This window comes from Lynx rufus, unplaced genomic scaffold (genome assembly GCF_022079265.1).
Source record: "Lynx rufus isolate CCGP_SWC_20201006 ecotype Redwood Valley unplaced genomic scaffold, mLynRuf1.p SCAF_3, whole genome shotgun sequence".
In the NCBI taxonomy this organism is placed as follows: Eukaryota; Metazoa; Chordata; class Mammalia; order Carnivora; family Felidae; genus Lynx; species Lynx rufus.
In genome coordinates, this window is record NW_025814845.1 from 158,174,603 (window position 1) to 158,198,784 (window position 24,182).

At 39.7% G+C, this 24,182-nt stretch overlaps 1 protein-coding gene across 2 annotated transcripts in view; it reads left to right on the forward strand.

Annotated features, from left to right (window-relative positions):
* Window positions 1-24,182, forward strand: part of ASH2L (ASH2 like, histone lysine methyltransferase complex subunit) — a 36,023-nt gene that overhangs the window by 7,546 nt on the left and 4,295 nt on the right. The window contains exons 6-16 of one of the 2 annotated variants that reach the window (XM_047090469.1): window positions 2,357-2,452; window positions 3,077-3,172; window positions 4,534-4,609; window positions 6,812-6,905; window positions 7,655-7,872; window positions 15,649-15,816; window positions 16,112-16,305; window positions 20,642-20,734; window positions 22,027-22,125; window positions 22,867-22,926; window positions 23,021-23,756. In XM_047090469.1, the coding sequence (XP_046946425.1) occupies window positions 2,357-2,452; window positions 3,077-3,172; window positions 4,534-4,609; window positions 6,812-6,905; window positions 7,655-7,872; window positions 15,649-15,816; window positions 16,112-16,305; window positions 20,642-20,734; window positions 22,027-22,125; window positions 22,867-22,926; window positions 23,021-23,128 (1,302 nt within the window). In that variant the 3' untranslated portion in view covers window positions 23,129-23,756. Of the gene's footprint in view, window positions 1-2,356; window positions 2,453-3,076; window positions 3,173-4,533; window positions 4,610-6,811; window positions 6,906-7,654; window positions 7,873-15,648; window positions 15,817-16,111; window positions 16,306-20,641; window positions 20,735-22,026; window positions 22,126-22,866; window positions 22,927-23,020; window positions 23,757-24,182 lie in introns of those variants that run through there. The other variant, XM_047090470.1, reaches the window with a different exon arrangement.

Below are 24,182 nucleotides of genomic sequence, written 5' to 3' on the forward strand. Positions count from 1 at the left end.
TGCCCAACATGGGGCTGGAACTCACAACCCTGAGATCAAGAGTTGCATGCGCTACCAACCAAGCCAGCCAGGTGCCCTGTAATGTCTTTTTTGTCTTTAATCTAAAATGGTTCCTGAATTTATTTTACTTTGTTTTTTTTTGGTCTGCTGTGACATACATTTATTTACTTATTTCTCTATAAAGTTTATTTCTTTATAAAGTTTGTTTATTTAAGTAATCTGTACACCCAGGGATGCCTGGGTGGCTCAGTTGGTTAAGCATCCAACTTCAGCTCAGGTCATGATCTCATGGTCCGTGAGTTCGAGCCCCACATTGGGTTCTGTATGGCAGCTCAGAGCCTGGAACCTGTGTCAGATTCTGTGTCTCCCTCTCTCTTTGCCCCTCCTCTGCTTGTCCTCTCTCTGTGTCTCTCAAAAATAAATAAACCCCAAAAAAATTAAAAAAAAAAAAAGTAATCTCTACACGCAATGTGGGGCTCATGGCCCCGAGATCAAGAGTTGTGTGTTTCTCCAACTGACTCAGCCAGGCACCCCAGTCTGCTATGACATTTAAAATTTTGGGGAGCCCAGACAGTTGTTTGGCATGATTCTTCTGTTTGCATTTATCTGATTGTTTCCCCATGATAGAGTTCAGGTTAAACACTTTTGGCAAGAATATTATGTAGATAATGTATGTATAGTGTATTTTTTCCTTGTATCACATCAGGAGGCATAAAATACTGGTTTGTTTTATTATTAATGACCTTAAATTTGATTACTTGGGTAAAGAGGAGGTATCTATCAGATTTCTCCATTGTAAAGGGACCTTTTGTCTGTAATTATTAAGCAGTCTGTGTGGTGATGTGTTGAGATTGTGTAAATGTCTCATTGGGACCCCTTCAAGCAATGGTTTTAGCAACTAGCCTGATTATCCTAGCCTGAATCAGTTAATAGAGTGGTCATTGTGAAAAAGAATACATTTGTTACTTGCAATTCTTCTGTTAAGAGAGTTTTCCTTTCTGTCCATCTTTTTTTTTTTTTTTAAAGTATCCCTGCAGATTTGTGGATTATTTTTTTTAAGTTTGTTTATTTTTGAGAGAGAGTGGGGAGGCAGGGGGAGGGAGAGAGAGTGAGAGAGAGAGAGAGAGAGAGAGAGAGGTGGAGAGGCAGAGAAAAAGGAGAGAGAGAGTGCCAAGCAGGCTGTACCCTCAGTGCAGAGCCTGACGCAGGGCTTGATGTCACCAACTGTGAGATCATGACCTGAGTCGAACTCAAGAGTTGGAGGCTTAAGCAAATGATCTACCCAGGTGCCCCAATTTGTGGATTTCTGATTTCTGGTGCTCAGATTTGATCAGTGTATCCCCATTGAGTTTGATGCCTGACACTTTTTGATATGTCCTTATGGTTACTTTCTGGAACAACAGAATATTCCAGATTTCCCTTCTACTTTCCCTGATTCAACCCTGGTTCCTTTTATTTATTTAAAGATTTTTTTTTTTTTTTTGAGTAAATTCTACATCTGACATGGGGCTTGAATTTGTACCTCAGAGCAAGAGCCACACACTCCACTGACTGAGCCAGCCAGGCACCCCAAATAGTTCCTTTTGGTAAAGATTTGGTTTTCATTTCATGGAACTAAGCGGTGGAAGGTTTTGGTGGTAGACTCTAACTCTGATGGACTTTGGCAGAATGGTGACAGTGGGGGAAGGTCGATGTCAAGGTCAAGCTCAGATATTTGTTTAGTCATGTCAGCAAGAACTGGTGAGGATAATAATCAGAGCAGTGGGGATAGAAGAGGCCTGATGGGTGAGAAATTTTCTGAAATCTTAAAATTCATTTGGTGTCGGTTTAGATGTGATGGTTGTGCACAAGAGAAGAATCAAGGATGATGCCCTTGGCTTCTAGCTTGTGATTCTAGGAGGTAGGTGATTCTGAGCATTAAGAGCAAGAATAGAGATCTGCAGAGCAGATTTATGAGTTGAGATACAAAGTTTAGTTTTGTAACAAGAAGTTTGAGGTGGCTTTGGGATGACCAAATAGAGATGTTAGAAGCAGGTAAAACAGGAGCTCAGGAGAGAGAATCACTTGGGAGTCATTGTCCAAATGTCACCCAAGGGAATGGGGTGGATCTTTCCCTCCAACTGGATTGTAAACCTTATGAGGCTAAGACTTGTATATACTTATATGAAATTCCTCACAATCTGTATATTGTTTGCATGCAATTATGTATTTGTTTAATCATGAAAAAACTAAACGTGGATTTTTCTCTCGATTCTGACAAGCTCTTTGAAAATGCTGCAGTTTTCATTCCATTTTTGTGAGTATAACTTTGAAAGCAACTATAGAACTCTTAATATATTTTGTTTTAAAAAATTAGGATATCATACCGTTTATTGATAAATACTGGGAGTGCATGACGACCAGACAGAGACCTGGGAAAATGACCTGGCCAAATAATATTGTTAAAACAATGGTGAGTAGACAAAATGATCAGACTTGACGTTTCAAAAATCCGTGTTCTTTGTAAGTATTAAATCTGTTTTAGTCTCACTGAAATAACGTGATGACTAAGAAAATGAGAACAACTTAGTTTTAAATCTTGGATAGTGAGGTATCACTGATTGTAAAGTTTAATAGTTTTCGCACAATCACCAAGTTGTGTCTGAAGTAAACATCAATGTTTTATACACGACAGGGGAACCTTGGTCCACTGTGCTTTTGCAAGTATAATTTATATTGACATGGCAGACTGTTTTTCCCTTTGATTTAAAAACAAAAACAACACTGTTCTAAACATTATTGTCCTTAGAATTAAAGAGAGTACCTGGGGAGAAGGCCACAGCAAGCTGTTAACAGTGCTAACTTATATCTGTGAGGTGGAGGGATAGGGGAGGATTCCAAAGGACTTTGGCTCTCATTTCTTCAAGTTCCTCTGTTTGAATTTTTTGATGGTCGTGTATTTTCTAATCAGAGGGAAAAGCAATACTATCATTTGGGGAGATTACACTTAGGAATTGGAGTTGCTCGTTGATCATCCATTTGATACTACTTTGAAGTATAAAATTTCCGGTAACGCTAAAATACTGCTTCCTTTTAGAGTAAAGAAAGAGATGTATTCTTAGTAAAGGAACATCCTGATCCCGGGAGTAAGGACCCAGAAGAAGATTACCCCAAATTTGGACTTTTGGATCAGGTACTTTATATTCCCCTTTTGATTTGGAGACAGAATCAGGTTTTGTTTACATTTGTCTGTTTGCTGCAGGCCATTCCAGGCCTCTAACGTGGTGAGCCCCAAGTAAGCAGTTATTGTCATGTGTGGGGAGAAAAACCCCTACCTTAAACCAGGAGACTAGTGTTTTAGTTGTGGTTCTTCCCCTTAACATTACAACCTTTTGCATATCATTTTTATCTTTTTTAATTTTAATTTCCTCACTTGTAACACAAATATGCTGGGCCAAGTTATTTCTAATTTTCTTTCCATCTCAAATTTTACTCTTCAAAATGTGTTATTAAGAGAAATTTGTGGTGAACAATTGAGGAGAAAGAAAATGTCCATTCTTTGTTCGATGGGTCACATTTGGCATCTCAGGAGGCCAAATCTTTCAGCTAGCTGTGCCTTGAAATGTTTGATCTGCCAGCATTGAAAGTTAAAGGTTTCACATAGAAATGTTACTCTGTGAGGACCCATTGCCCGATGATGCACATAAGCCAAACGCTGACACCGGTTTTGTAGCAGAAAGGGTTTTATCGCAGGGTGCGAAGCAAGGAGATGGGAGAAAATTTCTCAAATCGGCCTTCACAAAGGGTGTGGGTTGGGTGCCTTTAACGGTAGGAGTCAGGATGTCACGGGGTGGTATGTAGGTTGAAGGGAATATGCTGATTTGATATAGGGACAAAAGGAGGTCTCTTCCTTTCTGGGCGTGCACATTAAGGAATCAAGCCTCTTCATGGGACGCGTGCTTAAAAAATGACAGCATAAAGGATGATGACGTGGGGTGGAGGGATCTTGGGGCATGTCCTCACAGAGGTTACTTTTGTTCACTCCTGGTCCCTTCTTCGCAGTTGCTTGGCTCCCCTTATCTGTGGTCAGGCGACTCTACAAAACAGGCTCACGTGAATCAGTCAGGTTAGCCAGAGTTTTCTTAGGGTAGATGAATCAAGCATTTGTTAACTTAATGTGCTGGGGGCAGAAATTCAGATTTCTGTCTTTTCTTCTAGGATGAGAAGATCTGATTACAGTGGGCCTGAATTCCCACAGGGGGCCGAGAAAATAGCATTCATGCACTCCTGTTTGCCATCTCCCGCTCCAACACCCCCCCCCCCCGCCCCGCCCCCTGCCAATTCACTGTTAACTTCGATCCTTACACTTGGCCTGCCTCACACATGTTACTTGTTGATCTCTGAAGCATCCAGGTTTGGACCCCTGTAAATTTCAGGCTTCTTAGGATTGTCAGTTTTGATTCACATTCTACTAGGATTTCCTGGTTTTTTGAGCATTGCCAGATAGGTTTGATTATATAGCCTCCCTTTATAATTGAATGTTTTTCCCTCTAGGATCTTAGTAACATTGGTCCTGCTTATGACAACCAAAAACAAAGCAGTGCTGTGTCTACAAGCGGGAATCTAAATGGTAAGTGTTTAAATGTCTCGATGAAATATTTGTAAGCTGTTGGATCCAAATATGCCTAGAATTGGGCATCCTTTGGGTTGACTCTTAACTGGATATTTAGAAAGATGCTTTACAGTCCAAACCTCAGTTTTGTGAAGCTGGCCAAAGATTTGACAGATGGTAGTGGAGAACTGTTTGTTCCTTTACACCAGTTTGGTCTTAAGTGAAACAGATTTAGCATAAAACAAAGTACAGGTTTAAAGTCAGATTTACTGTGCTTATTATCTTAGACTCCCCATCTATATCCTTATCACTGACACCCAGTGTGGTTTTGGTTGTTCTCTCTTACTGCTAATTCAGCTGTTATTTAACAGACTTCCTCTGCCCATCTTCTAATTGTTCTTGCCCTGAAACTTCAGCTTATTCCCATGACAGCGTTTCTGTACTGATCACTAGCTGTAGATGTTTTTCTGTCAGTAATCCACCTAATGACAGGAATGGACTTTATTACTAATGGTAATCTAACAAAGGTTGGGGTAGCTGGGAGGCAACTAGCTATTCATCTAACACTTGGCAACATTAACTTGTCCTTTGGTGCAGTAGCATCTTAAATGTGTAATCATTTCCACTGTCACTAATATTCTGAGATGGGTTGGAAATAGCTAACTGTATTGTTTATCTTTTTACACCATTTTTTCCCTTTTTAACTGTTAAAATTTGACAAATACATGGTGCCACTTCTGTTCTTACAGGTGGAGTCTCTTTTGGAGGTGAATTCCTCCTCTGTCTTCTTTCATCCTCTCAGACTTAAGTATTATGTGGTTTGGAAAACGCTTTTTGCTGAGTTGTGGTAGAAGCTAAAACTAGATTAAAATTTTAAAGCATCGTGAAATGATGGCAATAGCACTTGATATGAAACCATAGTTCCAGTTGAATGTTAGTAATTAAAAGCTTGTACGTTGTCATATTCTGCCTAACATGGCCAGCAGTCACCTTAATATAGTGCATCTTGTTCAAGATGGTTCTAAAACTTCTCTTTCAAATTAATTAAAATACCAATAACAGTAAGAAATCCATAGTCTTTTAAGGTAACACAAACTCAAATTGATATTGCAACAGCGTAACATTAAACCTTTTTAAAAATGAAAAATAGGAATAATACATGGTGTGTTCATAAAAGGAAGTTCTGCATCAATCTGGTCCTGTATATGCAGAATATGACCTGCTCTCAATGTCTTGATCCTTTTTATTCCAGCAGAACTGCTGAGAATTTCCAAGCTTGCCCCAAATTAAGATACAGTACTCTATGCAGTTGTTACCATAAAGGTGTTTTCCTGCAGTTCAGGGACATTTTCTGACAGAAAAACAAATTGAGAGGAAAGACAGAACTGGACAAAAACTTCAAAGTACCTATTTCAGAAATCACTAGGTAGTATTCCTTGTGGCCTTAGTACGTTGCTAAATTATTTTTTGCATAAAATATGTAAATTTTTTATTGATACTCGCTCTTAATTCCACAAGCTGGGTTAGTCTGACCTGAATTTTATGCATTGGCACAATCTTAATTGTAAAAGTTGCCTACTAAATTTAAAGCCTTTCTACTTGGGTCATGAACAACCAGAGTGGATACCTAGCAGCACTGGAGAGAAACACCTTTTTAGTATTTTTGTTTCTGTTTTCTATGTTTTATGTACCTTTGTCTTGTTGGGTATTCAAGTTAAGTGCTTTAGCGGATACTGTGCCTTTATTATGTTTATGGAATATATCCTGCATAGATCAAGTGAGTGAACATCTACTTGTAGTGAGGATATTCGTTGTGGGTGTTCGTATTGATTTGGGTGGAAAACAAATTTTATCCTTGCAGTTGTTTTTAGATGTGGGTGTTTGGAGTCTGAATGCGCGAAAATGCATTTGTGTCACATCCTCAGAAAGTGTACCAGTAGTTGCAGTTCCTTAAGAAAGGAAGGTTGAATGTGTAACACAGGTGTCATTAGTGCTAGGTTCATTTGAGCTTACTGCCAGAACCCAAAGTTCTGAGCTGTGAGACCTTCAGCCGACTCTCTCAGAACCAGGGTGAAACCCCAATATGCTTTCAGGAAGGAAATCCTCCTGTGTGTGGTGTTACACAAATGCACGACAGGAGTGTTAGTCACCATGGAATTTCCACATCCACATGAAGCTTCTGTGACAGCTTATTGAAAGTGATCTGCCTTCTCTTCAAAGGGGGAATTGCAGCAGGAAGCAGTGGAAAAGGAAGAGGAGCGAAGCGCAAGCAGCAAGATGGAGGGACCGCGGGGACCACCAAGAAGGCCCGGAGGTGGGCAGAAACACCCACTCGCACTCACCACTGTTAGGCCATCTTTGGTGCTGGCACAGCCCATCAGAGGGAACAGAGCTGCACTCTTCAGTAGCTCAGGTGTCTGAGATTAAAAAGCCTGTCCATTTTTCTCAAATCTTGAGCGCTTTGAGGGATAAAATAATGCCAGGCTGGGAATCGAAGTTTACACATTTGTTTTGTTAGGGGAGTGCTGGGGCAGCACCTGGGGCGCATTGCCTGGGGAGTAGAGTTCAATGCTGTTAAGACATCCTGAGAAAGGATTGAACTTTATCTCTTTTACTTCAGCTGTGTGCCTCTGCCCTCAAGCCTCTTCCCTTCTTTTTATTCAGTAAATCCTGGTCTTTTCTTATTTAAGATTGTAAGTACTCCCAGTCTTATCTCTGAGTTTCTGTTCATTAGTTTTAGTAATTAACATAATAAAGGAAATCACCCTTGTTCCCCTTCTTCCTTACTTTCCCCTTAGGACATACTGCCTCCTTTTCATAGCTATTCCTACAGGCTAGAGTAATTTGACCAAAACTACTTTGCTAAATTTAAAAGCGGATGCTTTTTGTTTCCCTGTTTTACCTGCAGAGGGCAGGATCCTCTGTTTGAGCAATGAAAAGCATGTGTGAAATTGCATGTGTTCCTGCTGAAATCTAATAAATCAGATGTCCTTCTTAAAGAATTGAAGCCATTTGAGCTAAGGGGGTTTTAGTTTCTTGATATTATTTTTTTCCTTTCTGCAGTGATCCTTTGTTTTCTGCTCAGCGCCTTCCCCCTCATGGCTACCCCTTGGAACACCCATTTAACAAAGACGGCTATCGGTATATTCTAGCTGAGCCTGATCCCCATGCCCCTGACCCTGAGAAACTTGAACTTGACTGCTGGGCAGGAAAACCTATTCCTGGAGACCTCTACAGAGCCTGCTTATATGAACGGGTTTTGTTAGCCCTACATGATCGAGGTATGTAACATATTAATACTCAATGTCGGGGGGTGCCTGGGTGGCTCAGTCAGTTTAGTGTCTGACTCTTGTTTCAGGTCATGGTCTCACGGTTCATGAGATCAAGCCCCGCATCAAGCTCTGTGCTGATAGCATGGAGCCTGCTTGGGATTCTCTGTCTCTCACCCTCCCTGTCTCCATCTCTCCCTCTCTCTCAAAAAAACAAAAACAAACTTAAAAACACCTTTAAAATAATAATGTTCATGTTGGACCCAGATGTTACTTTGAATATTGTCCTCAGCTTTGTCCAGTTTAGAATTAGATATACATGTCGGTCTTTTACCACTCCCCTGCCGCCTAGTTCTAACTAGACTCAGCTGAACACACAAGAAATAATTTCCTTGTTGTCTTCCTTTAAGCTCTAGCCATTTGTGTATATATATATATATATATATATATATATATATATATATGGGTTTTTTTAACTTTTCTATTTTGAACTTATTATTTTTTTAATTTTATTTTTTATTTTTTAAGTAATTCTGCACCCAACATGGGGCTCAAGCTTTCAACCCCAAGATCAGGAGTTGCATGCTCTACTGACTGAGCCAGTCAGGTGCCCTTAATGAACTAATTTTAAACTTACAGTAAAGTTACAAAAATAATAGTTTTAATGGTAACATCTCCTCCTCAAGCTTCTAATGGTAACATCTTATAGGATTGATGGTTGTCAAAACCAGGAAGTAAACATTAGTAAATGCTGTAATGAAACTAAAGACTTCATTTACATTTCACTAGTTTCCTCATTAATGCCTCTTTTCTAGGATCTCACAATTTGTAAATCTCTGGCCACCTTTCCCAGGTCTGTTTTGGATTCTGTTTATATTTTGCTCACTAATTTTAGTACCTGGATCTTTTCTGCAGTGATTATTGACATGGTGTTTGCCTGATGATTTTTTATTTCTTCTCCATTTATTATTTACTCGATTATTTATATCAGTGTGAACTCAGATATTTATTTTATTCTGTTGGGGTATACTTTATCTAGTTGCTCAAATTATTCCCGCTTTGGCCATTGGGAGCTTCTTTAGGTTAGTTCCTGTGTGGTTTTTTTTTTGATAAGCCTCATCTTTTTTTTTTCTAAGTACTTCTTTACTTTCTGGCATCACAAAATGTTCCTGGCTTATCTTGTATTTTCCATGCCCCAGGCCAAGTATCTGCTATTTCTCTGAAGAGCCCTGGTTCCTTTGATTGGAAAATGATGTTTGGAAATAAAGATCTAAGTGTTAGGTATGCTCCCTGGGTGTCACTTCCAGACTCCCGCGACAGAAGTAGGAAAGTATATGTATACCAACTGATGCGTATATGTACAGGGCTAGACTGAGTTTGTACTGATAGCTTGGCTCCCAAATGCTTGCAGGGTTGTTCCAGGCCTCCACCTTTCCTTATTTGTCACTTCTTTCTCCAACCGTGAGACACCTGACTCTATCTGCATTGTATTCCCTTGTTCACTTCTCATATGCACATAAAGCAGTCTCAGAATTGCTAACCTCTATGAGAAACCTTCACGAGCTTCCAGTGTTTACGCACAGCTCTTTGTCTTTGGCCTCGCAGTATCCCTTCAAGTTACTGTTAACTTAGATTCATTCTGTTCTTTCTCACCACCTTCAGTGTGCTTGTGTTTCTCATTTATAACAGGCTCATTTGTTAGTGTTTGTATGCTGTTTTTAGGTTCTCCCATCTCTTTTGGGGGAGGGGCAAAGAGTGAGTGTGTGTGTGTGTCTATGTGTCTATGTGTGTCTGTGTCTATGTGTCTGTGTCAGGGGGTTATGTGAAGGGTGTGTGAAACAGTACTGTGGTTCCAGGAGTAAAGTTGTATGAAAAGGTTAATGCAACCCCATCCCTGCAACCCCATTCTCTCTTTTTTCCCCTCACCTACCCTTTATAGGTAACCAGTCTCTTTAGTTTCTAGTTTATCTTTGCTGTGTTTCTTCTGCACAAATAAGCAGATATATGTGTATTTCCTTTTATCTCTTTTTTTCGTATGCGGAGGGCAGCATACTATAGATACTCTTTTGCGTTTTGCTTCATGTCATAACTCCACAGCACTTTGAAGAGATCGTCCTAATTGTTTTCTATTTTTTTAGCTTCATGATTATTATGTGGATGTATCTGGTTTATTCAGCCATTCTGTGGGCACTTAGATTATTTCTAGTATTTCGCAATCACAAAAAGACAGTGAATAACCGTGAGCATGTGTGTTTTGTGTTGTTGCTGGTGTGTTTTCAAGGTAGAATTCCAGAAGTAGAATTGCTGGAGCAAAAGATAAGCAACTATATATGTAGTTTTGCTAGCCTTGCCAAATTTCCCTTCAGAAGGTTGTGTGATTTTGTATTCCCATCAGCAATGTAGCGTGTTTATTTCCGCATGGCCTCACAAACAGAATGTGTTGTCCTGTGTTTTAACTTTGGCCAGTCTCATAAGTGAGAAATGATATCCCAGTGCTGTTTTAATTTGTGTTTCCTTGAATTATCTGTCCCTTTATATGCTAGGAATATTGGCTTTTTGTGGTACATATTGTGAACATTTTCTCCTAGTTTGTCAGTTGTCTTTTGATTTTATGACTTTTTTGTCATAAAACTCTTTAATGTTTAGTAGCTCTTTTAATGACATGATTTATTCAGAATAGCCTTCATTATCCTTTAGAATGTGAAAGTGAATTTAAATACACTCACTACTTAAAATAATAAACTCACTACTTTTAGACAAGCGTACCTTATGAGTTTTGTCTTTGTTTTTCTCGAGTATTAATGCAAGTTCCAAATAGCGTATTATCCACCAATAAATACCTCAGTATTTAGGGTCACCTGAGTGACTCAGTTAGTTAAGCGTCCAACTTCAGCTCAGGTCATGATCTCGCAGTTTGTGAGTCCGAGCCCTGTGTTGGGCTCTGTGCTGACAGCTCGGAGCCTGGAGCCTGCTTCGGATTCTGTGTCTCCCTCTCTGCCTCTCTACTGCTTGTGCTCTCACTCTTTCTCTCTCTGCCTCTCTCTCAAAAATAAATATGAAAAAAAAACCCTCAGTATTTGTGTCTAACAAGGATTCTTTAGAATGAAACCATTATACCATTATTATTCCTAAATAAGATGGATAATAATTCCTTAATGATCTAATACCCAGTCCACATTCACAGTTCCACAGTTGTTTAAAATACACTTCTTTCAGTTGTTTCTTTGAATTGGATCCAAACAGGTCATATATTTATTGCATTTGGAAGCCCGTTATTTCTTGATTTCATGCTAGAAATGAACACTTGTATTGATACTGGTCATTTGGAAGTGAAGTGATGTAATTCCATGGTGTGATGTCCATTATATGTGGATTGTTTGACTTCTTGTAGTGATGAACATACTTTGCTAGTAGGGCAAGTAGGGGAGGGCCAAATAAGTGACTTCAGGTTTTAAGAAGTGAGACTTGTCTTGTTTCACTATACTTCACAGCTTTAATTTTGGAGGAGGGGAGAAAAAGTAGGAACACTGGTCCTTAATAGTAAATTCATTTATTAGAATATATAGAAAAGCAATGCATGCTTGCCATTTATGCTACTCATGCTGAGCCTAATAAAAATTAATGATAAATCTGTATTGTATCTTTTAATGTTTTTATTTTGAAATAATTTCAGATGTGTAAAAAAGTTGTAAGAACAGGGGCGCGCCTGGGTGGCTCAATTGGTTAAGTGTCCAACTTAGGCTCAGGTTATGATATTGTGTTGTGGTTCATGAGTTCAAGCCCCACATCGGGCTCTGTGCTGACAGCTCAGAGCCTAGAGCCTGCCTGGGTTTCTGTGTCTCTCTCTCTCTCTCTCTCTCTCTCTCTCTGCCTCTTGCTTGCTCACGCTGTGTGTGTCTTGCTCTCTCAAAAATAAACAGACGTTAAAAAATTAAAAAAAAAAAAAAAGCTGTAAGAACAGTACCAAATTTTTTTTTTTGAACCATTTGAGAGTAAGTTGCCATGATGCCCTCTGGTTTTTGAGAACTTGATTGTGTATTTCTTACAAGCAAGGACATTATCCTTCTGTTGTTATTTAGTGCTGCTTGACAAATTAACATAAAACTTAGCAGTCTGAGACTACAAATGTTCATTATTTTCTATGGTTTTTGAGGGTTGGGAATCTGAGAGCAGCTTGACTGTGTGGTCTGGCTCAGGAGAATTCACGTGGCTGAGATCAGGCTCTTAGATGAGCCTGCCGTCTCTGAGGACTTAGAGACTGGAGGATTTATTTCCAGGATGGCTCACTCATGCCTCTTTGACAGGATGCCCTTAGATCCTTACCATGTGGGCCTCTCCATAGACCACTTATTTGTCCTCACCCTGGAAGCAGAGTTCTGGTGCAAGTGATCCAAGATCGCAGTAGAGTTTGAGTATCTTCTATGACCTATCTTTGAAGTTGGTCGCTTCAATTTTGTTTTATTTGTTAGAAATGAGTCACTAAGTTCAGCCCACACTCAGGTGGAGGGAAATTAGGCTCCACCTCTACAAAGGAAGAGTATCAAAGAGTTAGTGGGTATTTTTTAAATTTTCACATTCTTACAGAACCAGTATATAGCCATCAAAGATGGGAAATTAACACTAATTAACTACTCTCTGATGGTCCTCAGATCATATTCAGGTTTCTCCAGTTGATCCAATGTCATTATAACAGAGGATCCAGTTGAGAAGTGTGTGCTACATTTAGTTGTCCTGTCTCAAGTCTTCTTTAATCTGGAATAGTTTTTCTGTCTTTCCTAGACTTTGATGACCTTGAAGCTTTTTTTTTTCTTAAAGTTTATTTATTTATTTTGAGAAAGAGAGTTTGAGCAGGCAAGTAGTAGAGAGGAAGAGAGAGAATCCCAAGCAGGTTCTGCTCTGTCAGCACAGAGCTTGACACGGGGCTCAAACTCACAAACTGTAAGATCATGACCTGAGCCAAAATCAAGAGTCAGACGCTTAATTAACTGAGCCACGCAGGCACCCCAGCCTTGAAGCTTTTGGAAATTAGAGGCCACTTGTTTTATAGAATATCCCTCAGTTTGAGTTTGCCTGGTTGAATACTTGGGATTCAATTCAGTTCTGCATCTTTGGCAGAAATATCATTAAAATGCTGTGTTCTTCATATTGCATCCTGTCAGGTGGTTCTTGGTTTTAATTTGTCCCATTACTGATCATGTCCACTTTGATCGTTTTGCTAAGGTGGTATCGGCTGGCTTTAGCCACTGTAACGCTAACTTATTTCCCCTATGTAATTAATAAGTGTTTTATGAGGAGGTAAGTCCTTTAGTGTTTTTTATAATTTTTTTTTTCAACGTTTATTTATTTTTTTTGGGACAGAGAGAGACAGAGCATGAACAGGGGAGGGGCAGAGAGAGAGGGAGACACAGAATCCGAAGCAGGCTCCAGGCTCTGAGCCATCAGCCCAGAGCCCGACGCGGGGCTCGAACTCACGGACCGCGAGATCGTGACCTGGCTGAAGTTGGACGCTTAACCAACTGCGCCACCCAGGCGCCCCAGTCCTTTAGTGTTTTATTCTGTCCTGAACACTTGCCTTGCTCAGCCCCCACCTAGTGATTTCAAGGGCTGAATTTCTCAGGAAGGAGTAAAGGATGAAGAATTTGTATTTGAGAAGGTAGAATTTCCCAAATACCTAATAAAGTTCTGCTAAACAACATGCATTTAATTTAAATAGGTTACCATTGTATCTGGCTGGTACACAAGCCGTGGTGGCATAACCAAAAGAGTGCAGATCCAGGGCTTTTCAATCTCTGCCACTGTCAGCCAGGCCACACCAGCCTGCGGTGTGATCTTGAACAGCCACATGCTCTGCTTCCGCATCTGCATAGTAGGCATGGTGGTTGCAAGGGTCAGAGAGTCTGCCTACCTGCCTGTCTACCTACGAAAGTACTGTGTAAGTCGTAAAGGCCTTTGTAAAAGCTAGAGCTAAGTTTTGTGCTTCCTCCAGTAGAATCAGACAACTTCTAGTGTTAAACGCTGTTTCAAATACTTTTTCCTCAATTAAGTCTTAATTGGATTTGTGATGTTTCTACATTGATAAAATCAACCTAAACCACCTGGAAATGTTCTCCTATCTTTTGTCATTGTTTTCTTCACTTCCAAGTCATTATGTCCCCTCCGATTGGTTTAGATTGTCCCCTTATCTTACATAACGGCCTCATAGAAAGATGAATACGATGAATCTTCATATACTTTTCTCCCAGATTTAACAATTACCAAGTTTTTGTTCTATTTTATCTGTTTATTTCTGCATCTCTCTTTTTTTTTCTGAATTTGTAAGAAGTAAATCTCACCCTTCATACTCTAAAAATATGGATATTTTGTTTTATAACCACAATGCTATTATCACACTTAACAAAATAGATCATTTCTTGCTATCATCTGAATTCAGTCCATAATCAGATTTCCTTGAAATATCTTTTTATCTCCTCACAAAATACTCATTATTTACAAAGGGAAAATAGTAACTTTATAGTGGAGAAACCTGTAAGGTACCACGTTAATCAAGTGATCAAAGTTTAATACAGTATCAGCATTTTGACATCATGTGCTTCCTGATATGATACACTGAGAGGCACAGCATTATTTTGGTGATACTCCTTACAAAAAGCTTAACCTGGGCTTAAACAGGAGGAAACATCAGACAAACCTAATTGAGGGACATTCTACAAACAAAGTGACCAGCACTCTTTAAAATGTCATGGTCATGAAGGACTTGAACTGTCTCAGATTGGAAGAAACTAAGGACACATGACAACTAAATGAAATGTGGATGTTGGATTAATCCTGAAACAGAAAAAGGATATTATTTGGATAATCGGCTTAATTTGAAGACGATGTATAGATTAGTTAATAGCATTGTATCATTGTCAGTTTTCTGGTTTTGATAATTGTGTTATGACTGTAGATGGTGTTAACATTTGGGGAAGCTGAGTGAAGGGCATATGGGGAATGTGTACTGTTTTTGGAAGTCTAACATTGTTTCAAAATAAAATACCAAGTCTTTTATTAATTTTTTAATTTTATTTTTAAAGTTTATTTATTTTGAGAGACAGAGAGCAGAGAGACAGATAGCACCAGGCAGGCTCCATGCTATCAGTGCAGAGCCTGACATGGAGCTTGGTTCCAGGGTCATGAGTTCAATCCCATGCTGGGCCTAAAACTTACTTAAAAAAAAAAAAAAAAAAAGGGCGGAAGGGGGCGCCTGAATGGCTTAGTCATTTAAGTGTCTGACTTCTGCTCAGATCATGATCTAACGGTTCATGGTTCGAGCCCCACTTTGGGCTCTGTGCTGACAGGTCAGAGCGTAGAGCCTGCTTCAGATTGTATGTCTCCCTCTCTCTCTGCCCCTCCCCTGCTCCTGCTCTGTCTCTCTCTGTCTCTCAAGAATTAATACATACTATTTTTAAAAAGGGGGGCGGTTTATACAAATCAGGATCCAAGCACATTACAGTTGGTTTGTTATATTTTAGGGAATAGACAGCATAATTAACTCTTAACCTGTTATCTCAAATATCACATTTAATAAAAACTAGGTTATCTGACCACTTAATTTCCGTATTCTTCCTCTCTCCTTCGGCCGTATCTTAATGTTGAGATTTTGAACCTCCTGAACTTGAGAGCCCTGATCTGGTATTTCTGATTTTTTACTTTGTTTTACTGGAGTGTAGGAGACTCCGGTTTTTGTGGCAATCGTCTCTAAGTGCCTCCAGTAAGATGCAGGCCTTTGTTTCCATCTCCACACTGCAGCTCCCCAGTTAAAGATCTCTGATGACCGGCTGACTGTGGTTGGAGAGAAGGGCTACTCCATGGTCCGGGCTTCTCATGGGGTACGGAAGGGTGCCTGGTACTTTGAAATCACAGTGGATGAGATGCCACCTGACACTGCTGCCAGACTGGGTTGGTCCCAGCCCTTAGGTGAGTGGGAGCGATCATGAGGACATCACAGCAGGCGGAAAGGTATAGACCATGTGGTTGTGCTTCATGACTTTTTGGCTTATTGGATTATAGGCATAAAATTCACTTCCTAAAGGATAAGGTAGTTTGCATTCCCTAGAAATATTTTTATAACTCTTTACTTGTGAGAAAGTTTGTCAGGAATTTTGCAAAACTGACCAAAAAATACAGTGAAAAGGAGTAGAAATTTTTCTTTTAGCAAACCAGAGTCAATTTGCAATCTTGTGACTTCCTGTACATCTCTTTATTGGGACAGGTAACCTCCAAGCTCCCTTAGGTTATGATAAATTTAGCTATTCGTGGAGGAGCAAAAAGGGAACCAAGTTCCACCAGTCAATTGGCAAACACTACTCTTCTGGCTATGGACAGGGAGACGTCCTGGGATTCTATATCAATCTTCCTGAAGATACAGAGACAGCCAAGTCACTGCCCGATACTTATAAAGATAAGGTGAGTTTGTATCCCTGAGAGATTCCTGGGTTTGAAGACCTGTGGCAACCAACATATTCCTGCACCCGTGGCCTGAGTGTTCTCTTGTAATGCTGACCTAGCATTCACACTTTCTTCCAGGATTTCATTTTGAAAGTTTTTAGATGTAACAAAGTTGAAAGAATTTTAAAGTCTGTGTCCAAATACCAATCACCTAGATTCTACCTTAACCTGTTATCTGTTTATTCTTCCATCCATCCATCCATCCATCCATCCATCCATCCATCCATCTTGTTTTAATGCACTTCAGAAAATATTACAGCCATCAACATACCTCACCAGTGGGGGGGAGGGGGGAGGGGGCGCCTGGGTGGCTCAGTCAGTTAAACATCCAGTTCTTGATTTCAGCTCAGGTCATGATCTCACAGTTTGTGGGCTCTATGCTGAGTGTGGAGCCTGCTTGGGATTCTCTCTCTCTGCCCCTCCCCCACTCACACATGCTTGTGTGTGTGCGTGCATGCTCTCTCTCAAAATAAATGAACTTTAAAAATATGTATCCATCACCTGCGCCCAAGTACTTCAAGATACATATCATTAGCTAGAGTTCAACCTTTATTTATTTATTTATTTTGATACAAAATTTACATAAAATGAAATGTATAAGTTTTAAATGTATATTCACTGAGTTTTGAGTTTGGCCCAAACCCCTAAGGAGACACTAGAATCTTATCACCCCAAGAAGTTCCCTCATGCTCTTTCCCAATCAGTCCCAACTGCCATCCCTACAGAGCCAACCATTCTTGAAATTTTTTTCCCTATCATAATTCTATTCCATTAGTTTTGTTTGTTCTTAAACTTATTTTATAAATGGAACCATGCAGTACATAATCTTTTGGGTTTTGGGATTTTTTGTGATTGTTGTTTTAAATGTTTATTTTGTGAGAGAGAGCATGTGAGGAAGGGGCATTATCTATTTTCCCATTTTTTCTAGGTTTATTGATTATAGTTGACATATAATTATCCATTTTCCTATTTTTAGAAAATTCTTAAATTCCATTATAATTAACATACAGAGTTACATTTGTTTTAAGTGTGTAATATAGTAATTAAAAAATTCCATACAGGGGAGCCTGGGTGGCTCAGTCAGTTAAGTGTCCGACTTCGGCTCAGGTCGTGATCTCGTGGCTCATGGGTTTGAGCCCCACGTCGGGCTCTGCGCTAACCGTGCGGAGCCTACCTGGGATTCTCTCTTTCTCCCTCTCTCTCTGCCCCTCCCTAGTTTGCCCACACTTTTTCTGTCTCAAAATAAATAAACTTAAAAAAAAAAAAAAAGAAAAATTCAATATATTATTTAGTGCTCATCATGATAAGTATACTCTTAATCCCCTTCACATGTTCCTTTTTTTGTTTTTTTATTTTTTGTTTTCCCCCTTCACATATTTCACACATTCCTCCCCCACCCCCACCTCTGGTAACCACCAGTTCTCTAGAGTTAAGAGTCTTTTTTTGTGTTTGTCTCTTTTCTTCTTTGTTCATTTGTTTTGTGTCTTAGATTCCACATATGAGTGAAATCATACGGTATTTGTCTTTCTCTGACCGATTACTTTCACTTAGCATTATACCCTCTAGATCCATCCATGTTGTTGCAAATGGCAGGATTTTATTTTTTATGACTAATATCCCATTGTATGTATATACCATATCTCCTTTATCCATTCATCTATAGATGGATACTTGGGTTACTTCCATAATTTGGCTATTGTAAATAATGCTTCACTAAATATAAGTGTTCATGTATCTTTTGAAAATATCCAGTAATGGGATTACTGGATTGTATGGTTCCATTTTCCTATTGATGGACACTTGGGCTGTTTCAAGTTTGGGGCTATTATGAATTAAGTTGCGATGTACATTCTTGTACAAATGTCTTTGTAAACATGTTTTCATTTCTTTGGGTCAAAGGGTAGTTATAGATTTAGTTTTAGAAGAAATTGACAGACTTTCCATTCCCACCTGTGATGTAAGGTCATTTTAGTTGCTTCACATCCTTGTCACCATTTGTTGTTTGCCAACTTAATTGTAGCCATTTTGATGGGTGCCTAGTATAGTGTCCCATTATGGTTTAAATTAGCGTTTCTTTGATGACTAATGCTGGTGAGCAGGTTGTCATGTGCTACTAGCCATTCATCTATTTTCTTTTGTAAAGTTTCTTTTCAAATATTTTGCCTTTTTAAAAAGAATCAGGTTGTTTATCTTTTTTTATAGAGTTGTGGAATTTTTTTTAATATATTCTGGATTATGGTCCTTGGTTAAAAATTATTTTGGGGGGCTCCTGGGTGGCTCTCAGTCAGTTGAGCATCCAATGTCAGCTCAGGTCATGATCTCACAGTTCCTGAGTTTGAGCCCTGTATCCAGCTCGCTGCTGTCAGCACAGAGCCCACTTCAGATCGATCCTCTGTCCCCTTCTCCCTTTGCCCCTCCCCTGCTCACTCTCTCTCAAGAATGAATACACATTACAAAATATGACTTTTTAAAAAAATTTTTTCTCCTAGTCTGTGACTTGTTTATTCATTTTCTTAATGGTGTCTTCTGATGAACTGACATTTTTAATTTTTATGAAATCTGTCAAATTTTTTTTATAGTTCTATTGCTTTTGTGCTCGCTTCGGCAGCACATATACTATAGTTCTATTGCTTTCTATAAGTTAACAATTCTTTGCCTACTCCCCACTCATGAAGATATTCCATGTTTTCCTTTGAAAACATGGTTTTAGCTTTTACATTTAGATCTTTGATCCACCTCGAATTACTTTTTGTATATGGTGTAAAGTAGAGATGAAGCTTAATTTTTTTCCACATGGATGGGTGTGGTTTTTTTTAATTTTTTTTAAATTTTCTTATTTATTTTTGAGAGAGAGAGAGCAAACAGAGGAGGGACAGAGAGAGAGGGAGACACAGACTGAAGCAGGCTCCAGGCTCTGAGCTGTCCACACAGAGGCTGATGTGGAGCTCAAACGCACATCATGAGTTCATGAGAACCATGAGATCGTGACCTGAGCCGAAGTTGGACACCCAACCGACTGAGCCACCCAGGCGCCTCATATGGGCATCAGTTTTTGAAAATTTTTTCTCTCAATTCTTTGGTGCCCTTTGTGAAAATCAGATGACTTTTTGGGGTCTTGCTTTGCCCTTTTTTTTTTTTTTTTTTTTTTTAATTTTTTAATGTTTGTTTATTTTTGAGAGAGACAGACAGAGATCAGAGTGTGAGTGGGGGAGGGGCAGAGAGAGAGGGAGGGCAGAATCTGAAGCAGGCTCCAGGCTCTGAGCTGTCAGCACAGAGCCTGATGTGGGGCTCAAACCCATGAACTGTGAGATCATCACTTGAGCCAAAGTCAGTCGCTTAACCAACTGAGCCACCCAGGCGCCCGGAATCAGATGGTTTTATAAGTAGAATGCAGACATTTAGCTTTTGGGCTCTCTAGTCCATTGATCTATTTGTTGATCTTTATGCCAGTACCACACTGTCTTAATTATTGTAGTTTTAGAGTCAGTCTTTAAATTGGGTAGTATCAGTCCTTTTTGCTTCTTTGTGTTTTTGTCTGATGTGGGGTTTTTTGTTTGATTTTAATTTTGAAGATATTAATATATGCCTAGACATTCTGGAAGGATACAAGGCCACTGGAGCAGAGATCCCTTTTGGCAAAGAGAAACTAAGTGTTGAGGGACATGGGGAGAGGTAGAGAAATTTCATGTTCTTGTATATCTCTTGAATTTTTTTTTTACTATGCTTAATATATGTATGTGCTAGAGATTAAAATTTTTAAAAGTTAATGTCATATATTTCCCTGGGAGTGAATAGTTAGGCTCTTGGGAACCAGCAAGGAAGGGGTGACCCAGAGGCCCACCTATAGGAGAAACAGGTAGGGAACTAGGAGGGAAGGAATTGGCCCTAAAAAAATGTTTTTATAGAATAGGAGATTTTAGGCCCAGTAAGGTTGTCATTTCTTTCACTGAGATTACTGAGGGGGAAAAAAACTGAATTATTTTTAACTTAATGGGTATTTTTGTTGTGATGAAAGTATATATATGTGTGTATGTATTTCCTCGCAAATCTTAGAAAATGTCTTTTTTTGAAAATGTTTAGCAAGTATGTGCCATCTGGTATTTGTTAAGAAGCACATAGTTGTTTAAAATCTAGCAAAGCTAACCCTGCATAGATTTTTAATTTCTGTTGCAAAACACAAGGACTCAGTGCTACTTGTCTGAATTTTTTTTTTTTTTTTTTTTTAATTTCATGATGATGTAGCTGATGCTTCAATGTTCCCTTTTTTCCCTTTCCTTCTTTCTTGGTTTTCAAGGCTTTGATAAAGTTCAAGAGTTATTTGTATTTTGAGGAAAAAGACTTTGTGGATAAAGCAGAGAAGAGCCTAAAGCAGACCCCCCATAGTGAGGTGAGTCGGTGAGTCATGATCATAAAAATGTCAGAACTAGAAAACTTTGAAGATTGGGACCAGGCTCCTAATTATAAAAGTGAGGAAAGTGAGGCCCAGAGAGGACTGAAGGGGTATGTGCTATGAGAGCTCGCCAGCCGCAGAGCAAGCTCCCTCTCCTGCCTGCTGTGATTGTGGGACCAGATCGCTCTTCCTGTGTCACCATCCCGCTTTCAGAGAGATGATCGGTGTTCTTCTAGGGACAGTCTCCAGTGCAGAGGGTAAAAGCAGCAGCCTAATAAGGAAATCCATATGCGATTGAGGAAGCAAGGCAGAGATATTTCTTCTGCTTGGGAAGTATCAAGTACAGAGGGAGGAACACTGAATAGAAGAGGAGGGGACCTTGCTCTGTGACCCAGAGGCAGCAGGAGCTGTAATGGCTTATTTAGTTCCTCTAGAACTTTCCCTACTTCCCCTTTCCAAGGTTGTTGGCCAAAGTTGTACCATAAATACAGTCTGGCCCAAAATAGGAGAAGGGGTGGAAGAAAATTTTGAGCTGGAAACACTGTTCCCTAAAAATGCTGTGATCGCTGTCTAGGACAGTAATAGAAGCTAATGTAGGAGAAAATAAAGTAGGCTTCCAGTTGTTTTTAGGGGAGAAAATAGTAGAGGGAAACAGGTAATGGACCTAGGATGATACAGCCAGAAAATCCAGCCCAGGAGAAGACAGCTCTTGCTGGGAAGAACAGGCAGAGAAAGTTACTTGAGAAAAGGGGGTCTTTTCTGAAGTCCATATGTAGTGATTAAGAGAGGATATTCAGAATAATTTCCAGACAGAAAGGACAAAGAAAATGAGGATTCAGAAACTTAGAGGATCTGAAGAGATTTTCAAAGTAGAAATGCGGAAGTGAGAATCTGATGCAAGGGAAGGGATCAAATAAATAAGCTTAAGTAGGTACGGTTCTAAGGAATCGGCAGAAGACCAGTTTGTTTTTTATACAGATAGTATAACGAATAATAGAAAGAATGCTTTGGTACAGGTAATGTAGGAATTCCGAAGCAAATAAACCTAAAGACTACCATTTACATGGTGCATATAAATATGCTCTGAAAAACCTGAAGACCAGCTAGATTGGTACATGTAAATACGCCCTAAAAATGTAAGAAGACGTTATTACACCAGCTGTATGCTCTTCTGAGAAGACATCATTACCAGCGTGGTGGCAGTGCTTGTAAAGGGTTCTCCAAGGGAGTTCTTCAGTTTGCTTGTTCTGTTGTTAAATTCTGAAGTAAAACCGTTGTTTTTGTTTCAGATAATATTTTATAAAAACGGTGTCAATCAAGGTGTGGCCTACAAAGATATTTTTGAAGGGGTTTACTTTCCGGCCATCTCACTGTATAAGAGTTGCACGGTATGTATCGTCTGTTCGTCCTGTGAACAGAACTTGAGGGAAATAGATGAATGGTTGTGATGGATGACCATTGATGTGAATTCTAGAAAGAAATCTGAGTAGCCTAAGAGTGAGATGGGAATGCGTTCCTGTTGTTACTGTTTGTTCCAAAAACAGTTGGGTGTCTTAGGAAGTATTTGCTTGGATAGTTAAAAGATTGTGCAACTAGTGTGCTCCATACTTTGACTTTGAATGTGCTGTACGGTAAATGTCATTGTTCAATGTAAAGGATGTGAAGTATATGCATGCAGAAGTCAGCTTGGTGTTACATGTCATGATAACCCACCATCATTGGTTAGTAAGTGTTGCTTATGCCAATCTTTTTTTTAACACGATACAGTATGAAGGGGACTATCATCAGATCCTATTGTGGGGTTTTTTTGTTGTCTTTTTTTAAGTGATTTGAAAAGGTAATATCTGGAAATTTACATATACTTTTAGTCTGTCAGTAACCACCACTGGAGTAAGATAAGGAAATCTTCAGGTAATAAACAGAAATCAACAAAAGTCTATTTTATTTACCTAATTTTTGATGGACATTAGGGTGTTGACCACTTTTAACACTGGTAATCTATATCCTTATACCCTTATACCCTGAATATCATAGCTACATTTAAAAATAAAAAGTTCCCAGGTCACATTAAGCTTTTTTTCACTATTTTCCTCTGTTTTCTCCTGTCTGCTTGAATTGATCTATCCCAGGTTTCCATTAACTTTGGACCGTGCTTCAAGTATCCTCCAAAGGATCTCACTTACCGCCCTGTGAGTAACATTCACAGTGCATCCTCAGTATCTCTGCTCCTTCTTGCCATACTTATTCTGATCACCTCCTTTCTGTTTCTTGTTCCTCCCACAGATGAGTGACATGGGCTGGGGCGCTGTGGTAGAACATACTCTGGCTGATGTCTTATATCATGTGGAAACAGAAGTGGATGGGAGGCGGAGTCCTCCATGGGAACCGTGACCAGGTCCCTCTTTCTTTGCAGACATGGACTTGCTGGGGAATAAATTGGGGAGGGAGGCCTGTTTTTGTTTTTTGAACTGTTGCAAACATTCTCCCAAAGATACCGCAGGACACAGCCTGTGCTGTTAGCAAATTAAAAGTGTGGGTGAGACTGGGAGACTCCCTGCTTTTCAACACTCTCCCCACTTCTGGTGACTGCTTCTATTTTGTGTGCCATATGCCAACAGCTGCTGACCCCGGGATCCTTTGCGCCCCCTGTGAAACTGGTGCTGTACCACGTATCCCTCCGACCAGGACTAGTTACCTTATTGTATTTTCTAAGGAGTGAATAATCTCGTCTAAGGCACTGACTTATTTAAAGACCTCTCCTTTTGTGGCATTGACTCCATCCCATCCGATTTCCAAGGAAGTAGTAGGCCTGTTTCTGAGAACAGCTGAAATCAGTGGCTGTACATTCCAGATCTAAAAGGTCTTTCCTTTTGGTATGGGTTTTTATTCCTTTTGAAATATTTTTGAACACTGGGGTCTCTGAAACTACTAGGTCTCTAGAACTGTAATTGTAAAAAGAACTTGCTTGCAGCTTTAACAATTAGAAACTCTTCCCAAATAAAACCTGTCTTCAAGTGTGTGTGGCACTCTGCTTCCCTTTCGGGGTGGGTTCCTCTTGGTGACAGGGGTAGCGATGTGGGCAGTGAGGAAGGGAGCCAGCGCAGGGGGAGGGAGGCGGGTTTCTGACTATCCCAACCCCTCTTCTCCTGCTTCCATCCTCTCTAGCCAGCTCAGCCACCCTTTTTCTCCAGTGGAAGTCACCTCAAGGAGATGAACAAGAGTTTAAAAGGGTTAATGGTGTCCCTCCAGCATTTCCCTTTGAACGTGTATGCTAATGCGTGCACGTTGTTTTCTTGCCTTACTTACCTTCCTTCCAAATACGTGACGATTCAGAATACTAAAAACTGGAATGTAAGAACGAGCCTTCCCTTGAGCTCCCTGTCCCCCTTTTTAATACGTCAGTGACAATGCAGCCTCCCAGGAATTTCCCAAATTTCATGTGACT